Here is a 12434-nt window from a genome sequence, read left to right as displayed (position 1 = left end):
ATATACTGTTGGTAACTAAAGCTTATCTCAGTTATAACGACGAGTATTAAGGATACACTGTTGGTAACAAAAGCTTATCTCAGTTATAACGGTGAGAATTAAGGATATACTGTTGGTAACTGAAGCTTATCTCAGTTATAACGACGAGTATTAAGGATACACTGTTGGTAACAAAAGCTTATCTCAGTTATAACGGTGAGAATTAAGGATATACTGTTGGTAACTAAAGCATATCTCAGTTATAACAGTGAGTATTAAGGATACACTGTTGGTAACTGAAGCTTATCTCAGTTATAACAATGAGTATTAAGGATACACTGTTGGTAACCAAAGCTTATCTCAGTTATAACGGTGAGTATTAAGGATACACTGTTGGTAACTAAAGCTTATCTCAGTTATAACGGTGAGTATTAAGGATACACTGTTGGTAACTAAAGCTTATCTCAGTTATAACAATGAATATTAAGGATACACTGTTGGTAACTGAAGCTTATCTCAGTTATAACAATGAATATTAAGAATACACTGTTGGTAACAAAAGCTTATCTCAGTTATAACGGTGAGTATTAAGGATATACTGTTGGTAACTAAAGCTTATCTCAGTTATAACGACGAGTATTAAGGATACACTGTTGGTAACTGAAGCTTATCTCAGTTATAACAATGAGTATTAAGGATACACTGTTGGTAACTAAAGCTTATCTCAGTTATAACGGTGAGTATTAAGGATACACTGTTGGTAACTAAAGCTTATCTCAGTTATAACGGTGAGTATTAAGGATACACTGTTGGTAACTAAAGCTTATCTCAGTTATAACGGTGAGTATTAAGGATACACTGTTGGTAACTAAAGCTTATCTCAGTTATAACGGTGAGTATTAAGGATACACTGTTGGTAACTAAAGCTTATCTCAGTTATAACGGTGAGTATTAAGGATACACTGTTGGTAACAAAAGCTTATCTCAGTTATAACGGTGAGTATTAAGGATACACTGTTGGTAACAAAAGCTTATCTCAGTTATAAAAATGAGTATTAAGGATACACTGTTGGTAACAAAAGCTTATCTCAGTTATAACGGTGAGTATTAAGGATACACTGTTGGTAACAAAAGCTTATCTCAGTTATAACGGTGAGTATTAAGGATATACTGTTGGTAACTAAAGCTTATCTCAGTTGTAACGGTGAGTATTAAGGACACTCTGTTGGTAAATAAAGCTTATCTCAGTTATAACGGTGAGTATTAAGGATACACTGTTGGTAACTAAAGCTTATCTCAGTTATAACGGTGAGTATTAAGGATACACTGTTGGTAACAAAAGCTTATCTCAGTTATAACAATGAGTATTAAGGATACACTGTTGGTAACATAAGCTTATCTCAGTTATAACAATGAGTATTAAGGATACACTGTTGGTAACATAAGCTTATCTCAGTTATAACGGTGAGTATTAAGGATATACTGTTGGTAACTAAAGCTTATCTCAGTTGTAACGGTGAGTATTAAGGATACACTGTTGGTAATAAAAGCTTATCTCAGTTATAACAATGAGTATTAAGGATACACTGTTGGTAACTAAAGCTTATCTCAGTTATAACGGTGAGTATTAAGGATACACTGTTGGTAACAAAAGCTTATCTCAGTTATAATAATGAGTATTAAGAATACACTGTTGGTAACAAAAGCTTATCTCAGTTATAACAATGAGTATTAAGAATACACTGTTGGTAACTAAAAGCTTATCTCAGTTATAACGGTGAGTATTAAGGATACACTGTTGGTAATAAAAGCTTATCTCAGTTGTAACGGTGAGTATTAAGGATACACTGTTGGTAATAAAAGCTTATCTCAGTTATAACAATGAGTATTAAGGATACACTGTTGGTAACTAAAGCTTATCTCAGTTATAACGGTGAGTATTAAGGATACACTGTTGGTAACTAAAGCTTATCTCAGTTATAACAATGAGTATTAAGGATACACTGTTGGTAACAAAAGCTTATCTCAGTAAGGATACACTGTTGGTAACTAAAGCTTATCTCAGTTATAACGGTGAGTATTAAGGATACACTGTTGGAAACTAAAGCTTATCTCAGTTATAACAATGAGTATTAAGGATACACTGTTGGTAACATAAGCTTATCTCAGTTATAACAATGAGTATTAAGGATACACTGTTGGTAACAAAAGCTTATCTCAGTTAAAACGGTGAGTATTAAGGATACACTGTTGGTAACTAAAGCTTATCTCAGTTATAACGACGAGTATTAAGGATACACTGTTGGTAACAAAAGCTTATCTCAGTTATAACGACGAGTATTAAGGACACACTGTTGGTAACTAAAGATTATCTCAGTTATAACAATGAGTATTGAGGATACACTGTTGGTAACAAAAGCTTATCACAGTTATAACGCTGAGTATTAAGGGTATACTGTTGGTAACTGAAGCTTATCTCAGTTATAACGACGAGTATTAAAGATACACTGTTGGTAACTAAAGCTTATCTCAGTTATAACGACGAGTATTAAGGATACACTGTTGGTAACAAAAGCTTATCTCAGTTATAACGGTGAGTATTAAGGATATACTGTTGGTAACTGAAGCTTATCTCAGTTATAACGACGAGTATTAAAGATACACTGTTGGTAACTAAAGCTTATCTCAGTTATAACGACGAGTATTAAGGATACACTGTTGGTAACAAAAGCTTATCTCAGTTATAACGGTGAGTATTAAGGATACACTGTTGGTAACTAAAGCTTATCTCAGTTATAACGGTGAGTATTAAGGATACACTGTTGGTAACTAAAGCTTATCTCAGTTATAACGGTGAGTATTAAGGATACACTGTTGGTAACAAAAGCTTATCTCAGTTATAACGGTGAGTATTAAGGATACACTGTTGGTAACTAAAGCTTATCTCAGTTATAACGGTGAGTATTAAGGATACACTGTTGGTAACTAAAGCTTATCTCAGTTATAACGGTGAGTATTAAGGATACACTGTTGGTAACAAAAGCTTATCTCAGTTATAACAATGAGTATTAAGGATATACTGTTGGTAACTAAAGCTTATCTCAGTTATAACAATGAGTATTAAGAATACACTGTTGGTAACAAAAGCTTATCTCAGTTATAACAATGAGTATTAAGGATACACTGTTGGTAACTAAAGGTTATCTCAGTTATAACAATGAGTATTAAGAATACACTGTTGGTAACTAAAGGTTATCTCAGTTATAACAATGAGTATTAAGAATACACTGTTGGTAACTAAAGGTTATCTCAGTTATAACAATGAGTATTAAGAATACACTGTTGGTAACTAAAGGTTATCTCAGTTATAACAATGAGTATTAAGGATACACTGTTGGTAACTAAAGGTTATCTCAGTTATAACAATGAGTATTAAGAATACACTGTTGGTAACAAAAGCTTATCTCAGTTATAACAATGAGTATTAAGGATACACTGTTGGTAACTAAAGGTTATCTCAGTTATAACAATGAGTATTAAGAATACACTGTTGGTAACTAAAGGTTATCTCAGTTATAACAATGAGTATTAAGAATACACTGTTGGTAACTAAAGGTTATCTCAGTTATAACAATGAGTATTAAGGATACACTGTTGGTAACTAAAGGTTATCTCAGTTATAACAATGAGTATTAAGAATACACTGTTGGTAACAAAAGCTTATCTCAGTTATAACAATGAGTATTAAGGATACACTGTTGGTAACTAAAGGTTATCTCAGTTATAACAATGAGTATTAAGAATACACTGTTGGTAACTAAAGGTTATCTCAGTTATAACAATGAGTATTAAGGATACACTGTTGGTAAGAAAAGCATATCTCAGTGATGATGTTAACTATTGCCGTTTTTATTACATTACATAAAGACATAACAATACAAATGACAGCACTTACCAGTTGGACGATTCGAATAAACCCCAGGGGTTCTTTCAAAACACGAAAATGGAGTTCCATATGTGAGACTTAGCCGAGCAGCAGTCCAGAAACTACTGGGTTCTGAGGTAGAAATATCTGTTGAAACCGTTCACGGAGAGAAATGCTTTGAATACCAAAATAGAAAGGAAAACATATTAGGAGTCAACCAAATAAAATAAAGAGTTCGGACCTACCTACACACATATAAATTGATGAACAGCCTTAAATCCGTGAGCTTTTAAAGATCCAGCCTTCGGAAGCACTCGAATTACAGAGTTTTTATTATTTTATGTTAAAAACTTCTTGAGCCAATGTCCTTTTGTGATATCATGTACCTAACACACATAATTATTTTACCTGATTTTATGAATTTTGAAATAAATCTTCATCTGCTTTTGGCTTTGACCCGAGCTTGAGGACTTATTAAATTTTGATTCGATCTCTACTTAGCAAAGCACTCATAGTCCATTGTGCAGCTTTGTGTCTAAGATAAATAAATAAACAAATTATATAACTTGAACGTTTTCTTAGATTATTCATATATTATTACTTCAGCACTTCATCCTCAGGTCATATACACTTTGTTTGATTACACAGATTTTTGTAGAGATATTTTATATTTTTCTATTTTCTACATCTACGTAACAGTTGTGACCCACGGATAAAAGCGCGGATGTTATATAGATGTATAATTTAGTATATTTTAGGAAAACGAAGACAAATGGGACATATATACTAGTTAATATGAACATATATAGTTTACAGAACGTTGAAACTAGAGACAAAAACAGACCTCGTGAAAACTCTCTTGAAAATCATACCAAATATTAAACTAACTGTATGTATCATCTGAGAAAATTCTTCTGTAAAGAGAAGAGCAAACAACAATAAATTCATGTGAGAAACTTTAGACATGTTCCTATAGAATTTAGTTAATACAAAATATCTATATTAAATACACTTGTTCCTGTAGAATTTAGTTAATATAAAATATCTATATTAAATACACTTGTTCCTATAGAATTTAGTGAATGAAAAATACCTGTATTAAATACACTTGTTCCTATAGAATTTAGTGAATGAAAAATACCTGTATTAAATACACTTGTTCCTATAGATTTTAGTGAATGAAAAATACCTGTATTTTATACACTTGTTCCTATAGAATTTAGTGAATGAAAAATACCTATATTAAATACACTTGTTTCTGTAGAATTAAGTGAATGAAAAATACATGTATAAAATACACTTGTTTCTATAGAATTAAGTGAATGAAAAATGCATGTATAAAATACACTTGTTTCTATAGAATTTAGTAAAAGAAAAATACTTATATTGAATACACTTTTTCTATAGAATTTAGTGAATAAAAATACTATATTAAATACAGTTATTCCTATAGAATTTAGTGAATAAAAATACTATATTAAATACAGTTATTCCTATAGAATTTAGTGAATGAGTAGATGACAAATATCTGTATTAAATACACTTGTTCCTATAGAATTTAGTGAATGAAAAATATCTATATTAAATACACCTGTTCCTATAGATTTTAGTGAATGAAAAATAGTTGTATTAAATACACCTGTTCCTACAGAATTTAATGAATGAAAAATACCTATATTAATTACACTTGTTCCTATAGAATTTAGTGAATGAAAAATACCTGTATAAAATACACTTGTTCCAAAAGAATTTAGTGAATGAAAAATACCTATATTAAATACACTTGTTCCAAAAGAATTTAGTGAATGAAAAATACCTATATTAAATACACTTATTCCTTTATAATTAAGGAAGTGAGTTAATACAAAATACCTATATTAAATACACTTGTTCTTTTATAACTTAGGGAGTGAGTACATGAAAAATATCTATATAAAATACATTTGTTCTTTAATAACTTAGGAAGTGAGTTAAATGAAAAATACCTATATTAAATACAATTGTTCTTTTAGAACTTACAGAATGAGTTGATGAAAAATACTTATATTAAATCCAATTCTTCTTTTAGAACTTACAGAATGAGTTGATGAAAATACCTATATTAAATACACCTGTTTCTATAGAACGTAAGGTGTTAAAAGATAGAAAATACTTATCTCAAACACGTGTGTTTTTAGAGAATGTAGAGAGCGAGTAGATATTAAATACATTTGTTTCTATTGAATTTAGGAAGTGAGTACTTGGAAAATAACTATGTTAAATACACTTGTTCCTGTATAATTTAGGAAGCAAATGGAAAATACCTATGTTAAATACATCTTATTCATACAATATTGTTTGATCTGTTTTAGGGTAAAGCGACGTTGGGCTATGTGCTGTGTACACCTCGGAAAATCTAGCTCCGGATTTTAGTATTGTAATTCCGTAAATTTTTTCACACAGTCACATCTGATATTGATTGAAATATTTCTGTTGTTATGCGTCGAATCTTCTCAGGCTGGTTTCTTTCGAAACACATCCAAGGTATGGTGTCCATTAGGTGACTCTTTGTTCCACTTAACTTATTTGCTCTTATATTTTTTTCGTCCGCTATAGTATTTTGTTCGGGCCTGAGGTTCTTATGGTCTAACACTAAGCTATCATTACATTTCTAATTGTGATTGTTGTTGTTTTCATGGGATGGACATGTGTTTAGGTTCCAAAGTCTCTTCCACATTTAGGTTGTGACTACCACTTCAGTATGAGATAACCTGTCCTTTAATCGATTTTTGTTTTTTACTCTGTTGGATGTCTAGACAATTTGGTCGATTATCCGACCTTTTGAAAGAGATAGTACCGCGTTATAAGCCGTTAGTAATAGGCTTAACAACCTAATAACAAACGCCACGAAAAAGTAAAAATCACATTCAACATCAAGGTGTTTCGTTGAAACGAAACAGTAAGTTTGTAATTTCTATTGGATTTCTAATTGCTTGAGCCTTGTGGTGTTTTATGATTTTCATTTGTTTTTCTTTGTATAAATATTAAAACTGAGATTCGATATCTGTAATCGGCACAAGGGATATATAGCCAATCACGTAGGTTTGCTTTTAACAGAAACACAAACAAAACTAACATGTTCACAAAAAATATGGTTAATAATGCTGAATTTAATAACTGGTCTTATAAGTCAGTGTTCTTTTATGGGCGTGTCTCAGAAGCAGACAAGGCTTCAAGTGTAAGCGGACTGACACATTAAACACAGTTGTGTTAATTCATCACTTGTGATGATTTTAGTGCTGGCATGAAGTAATTTGTATAATATAATTAGTCATAATATAAAAAGGATATCTTTATTTAAAAATCTGCAATCTAGTTTTAAAAAACAACAACAGATAATTCTTCTCGAATCTGTTTATTAATTGTATAAAAATATGTTTTCTTGGTTGTGAATTTCATTTCTGAGAGAAGAACTGACTGAAATCAAAGTAATCTCCTTTCCAGAGATGCCTAACATGTCAGTTGATGCACTGTTAACATATTGTGTTATTTTATACTATTCAAAAGGGTTTTAGAAAATTAAATGATTGGAAATACGTTGAATACACATTGGAAAACCCCACCAATAAAGGTAAGGTGAAGATGGTTGCTAACAAAACATTAACACTCCTACGAAAAGACGTTTCTAGTCCTGATTTCTCCAAGCCCGTTCCCCTGGCTGCGGTTTCGCTAGATAGTAGATAGGGACAGTGGGAATCTCGTTAATCCATTCATTAATGGATTTAAATGGCAATTTCATTTAAATACAAAATTATTAGCCTAATATTAATAACCTTTCAAGTTGCTCTGGGGCCTATTAGGCCCCACTTTTCGTAGGAGTGTTAATAACATTTGGTAGCTTCAATTAGACCGGCACCTCGTGCGTAACGTGAGATAAACGGTCCAATCAGCCATCCTTGATTTACTATTCCGAACAGTAACAGTACTACACTGTTAGCACCATCTGTCGCTTGCACGACTACTCGAAATCGAATTGCTGGATTGACTTTCATATAACACAGTTAAACCTGAAAGCATGAAGCGTGATTCTCGGGATGTTGTGGTTTCGAACCTTGGACATTCCGATTCATAGTGAATGAACTAACTCGAAACACAGAGATCGAAAAGAGAGATAAAAGACTTATATTAAAATTCTTAAATGATACAAAACGAGATATATTTAAGTAAGAGATGAAACAACAGAAACCACAAAATAAATAATAATCGCCGGTTTATGAGTTGTCAATATACTATAAAATCACAAATGTGTTTTTGTGAAATAAACACGTGGAAAAAGAATCAAATAAAAGATATTACTGGTTTTGTTTGATTTCTACGATAAAATAAAATAGGAGTGTGTGTTTTTCGTATAGCAAAGCCACAAAGGGCTATCTGCTCAGCCCACCGAGGGGAATCGAACGCCTGATTTTAGCGTTGTAAATCCGGAGACATACCGCTGTACTAGCGGGGGGCCAGATAAAATAGGAAGAAACTGTACCATTTTTGCGTTTCATACGTTTAATTTTTTTGTTACCTCCGCGTTTTAAAACTATTCTGTCTTCTCTCTGATGTATATAATCTTTTCTAACTCAGAAGTTGATTTACCTTTATATGGATTTTTATTATAATATGTGTACATGAATTTTAGTAGCTGTGTGTCACGCTTAATCAAATGGGCGTTTGTAACTATGTTTTTGTTAATATAGTAGTTATACATGACACTATCTGTATTATATTTGCTCACGTCGAAGGTTATGTATGTAAGAGTGCGTGTGCCCTGGTATTTTCGTTCTGGTCTTAATGCGTGTATATATTTTTCTAATTTCGTTGATTTAGTATAAACGAATGTTGTTCTTTCTGTGATTGTTTCGTTTTAATTAAGATTCTGTTTGTTGTAAGCCTTAAATACGCGGTTTCTCTGGGTAACTTTGAAATGTCCGTTTCACATTTCTTCAGGTTCGAAACAATACGTAGTGTTGCTTGACTAACAGTTAATATACTAAATGGAAAAAGAAATATATTTAAAAAGCCTAAAACATGATACATGTATATATCTATTTATGTATATGTTATTAACATTATATTAACTTTTAGACAACAATATTGTAATATGCAATTGATTTAGTGTTACTATCAATAATAAATATATATAAATCATGAAACGTTAACTCAACGATTTTGAAAAGAAATGTAAATATTGTCAGTGCAAACATAACACGTTTAAAAGGTGGTCAAGCTATAACACAAGCAGGTATTTTGTTATCTGAAATGTGAGTATAAACGTTCTACAGAGAACACGTGGTTGAGACACAAAAATTCAAAACCTAACTTGACCTTTCAATGACATATCAAAACTCTGATGTATTATTGTTGCTTTTGTTACTTGGACTTCTTCCTTTCTTACATATATTTTTATTCTGATATCACACGTGTTTACTTCTTACTTGAGTTTACATTTCATCAGAAATTGACATTTGCGCGTCTTTCTTCACGAGCGATCACGCACGTGCTTTAGGTAAGTGTATGGAACGTGAAGTGCGGGTTTTAAGGTTGAAAGCGCTTATTTAATTAAATTTAATAAACCTAACGACCTTGACCCTTACAATAACAAAACTTAAATGAGTTCTCTACTTCCAACCATTAAGTCCACTAAGTATCTGATGCGAACAGGAATTTGAGTTTAACATATCTGCTCAGTTATAAAACAGTAAGAAATGTGCCATATTTTAAAATAGCTTTAACATATTTGACTACATGAGTATGAAACTTGCAGGATGTCTTCTTCATGCAGTTTGTTTTGAATTCCGCGCAAAGATACACGAGGGTTATCTGTGCCGGCCATCACTAATTTAACAGTGATTGCAATAGATGGATGTTAGCTAGTCAACATCCTCCAGCGTCAAGTCCACTAATAGAGGAATTGACCGTCACATTATTGCATCCTCACACCACAAATGATAAGGTTCGGTAACAAGAACTGGAACTAGCGACCCGCAGATTGCGAGTCGAGACCGTTGTTGATGTAATTAATCACATTTGTCACTAGATGTCAGTTAGATCTATTACATTTTTTAACACTACGTTTATAAACTCATTCTTTATGGATTTTCAAAAATTGGAACAATATACAGTAACAGTATAGTAGGCCTAACATAATGTTTTACGACAAGCATAATTAGTTATATTATGCACACAGTTTATGTGTGATCTTGATGATGAAACAATTGTGATTAACAAAATGAAGTATTCATAAATTATTTTATAATTAGACGTCAGTAAAACAATTTCAATCAACTAACATTTGTCTGTGTACAGAAAAATTTGTTTGTTTCGAATATCACGACATGCTACACGAGGGTTATCTGTTTTAGTTCTTCCTAATTTAATCGAATAATAGGAATAATAACCGTTACTTTATAACGGGTGAAAGTAAAAGCATAATTGGTGTGACGCTGATTCGAACAGGTCACACGCAGCTGAGCCATCGAGCGTGCTAACCACCAGGCCATGCCATGTTCTCCAAGCAAAAAACCATCACTGTAATAATTTTAAGCTTTTGTTGCTTTTATTGTCTTATTTTCATGAATACTATACTTATAATGTACTTAATTTCATATTATACTTATACATATACTTATTTTCTTGTTATACTTATGATATACTTATTTTAATACTATACTTATACTTATTTTCACGTTATACTTATGATATACTTACTTTCATGTTATACTTATACTTATTTTCCTATTGTACTTATGACACACTTAATTTCATATTATACTTATACATATACTTATTTTCTTGTTATACTTATGATATACTTATTTTAATACTTTATACTTATACCTATTTTAATATCATACTTATAATATACTTATTTTCATACTATACTTATACTTATTTTCCCATTGTACTTATATGACACACTTAATTTCATATTATAATTTATACATATACTTATTTTCTTTCTTGTTATACTTATGATATACTTATTTTCATACTTATACTTATACCTATTTTAATATCATAATTTATAATATAATTTATTTTCATATTATACTTATATTTATACTTGTTTTCATGTTGCACTTATGATATACTTATACATAAACTTATTTTCTTGTTATACTTATGATATACTTATTTTTACACTATACTTATCATATACTTGTTATAATACTGTACTTATGATACACTTATTTTCATATTATACTTTAATATACATATTTTAGTACTATACTTATACGTATTTTCATGTTATATTTATGATATACATATTTTCATATTATACTTATGATATACTTATTTTCATGTTATACTTATATTTATTTTCATATTATGCTTATGAAACACTTATTTTCATTCTATACTTATACATATACTTATTTTCATGTGATACTTTTGACATACTTATTTTTATGTCATACTTATGATATATTTATTTTCATGATATACTTATGATACACTTATTCTCACATTATACTTATGACATACTTATTTTCATACTATACTTATACCTATTTTCATACTATACTTATACCTATTTTCATACTATACTTATACTTATTTCCACACTATACTTGCATTTAATTTCATATTTTACATATGATATACTTATTTTCATACCATACTTATATTTATTTTTATATTATACTTATAAAATACTTATTTTCATTCTATACTTATACATATACTTATTTTCATATCATACTATCGATATACTTATTTTCATGTTATACATATGATATACTTATTTTCATATTATATGCTTATAGTTATTTTAATATTATACTTATGAAACAGTTGTTTTAATACTACACTTATGATATATGTATTTTCATATTACACTTATGATATACTTATTTTCACATTATACTTATGATATACTTATTTTCATATTATACTTTTGATACACTTATTTTAGTACTATACTTATACTTATTTTCATGTTATATTTATGATATGCTTATTTTCATGTTATACTTATGATATCCTTATTTTCATATTACTCTTATGATATACTTATTTTTATATTATACTTATGATATAATTATTTTCATATTATACTTATGATAAACTTATTTTCATTGTATACATATACTTATTTTCATATAATACTTATATTTATACTTATTTTCATGTTATACTTATGATATCCTTATTTTCATATTACTCTTATGATATACTTATTTTTATATTATACTTATGATATAATTATTTTCATATTATACTTATGATAAACTTATTTTCACATTATACTAATGATATACTGATTTATATACTATACTTATACCTATTTTCAAATTATACTTATATTATATTTATTTTCACACTATACTTACACTTAATTTTATACTATGCTTATACTTATTTTTATATGTTACTTATGATATATTTAATTTCACATTATACTTATATATATTTTTATATTATACTTATGATAAACTTATTTTCATTGTATACATATACTTATTTTCATAGTATACAAATACTTATATTTATGTTGTACTTA

The 12434-nt window shown here is 29.6% G+C and overlaps 1 protein-coding gene across 1 annotated transcript in view; it reads right to left on the bottom strand.

Annotated features, from left to right (window-relative positions):
• Window positions 1-12434, bottom strand: part of LOC143251088 (synaptophysin-like) — a 55507-nt gene that overhangs the window by 25116 nt on the left and 17957 nt on the right. Inside the window, exon 2 of the mRNA XM_076502450.1 lies at window positions 3935-4079. Within this exon, the coding sequence (XP_076358565.1) occupies window positions 3935-3994 (60 nt within the window). The 5' untranslated portion in view covers window positions 3995-4079. The remainder of the gene's footprint in view (window positions 1-3934; window positions 4080-12434) is intronic.

This window comes from Tachypleus tridentatus, chromosome 5 (assembly GCF_004210375.1).
Source record: "Tachypleus tridentatus isolate NWPU-2018 chromosome 5, ASM421037v1, whole genome shotgun sequence".
NCBI lineage: Eukaryota > Metazoa > Arthropoda > Merostomata > Xiphosura > Limulidae > Tachypleus > Tachypleus tridentatus.
This window is presented reverse-complemented; position numbering and strand designations above follow the sequence as displayed.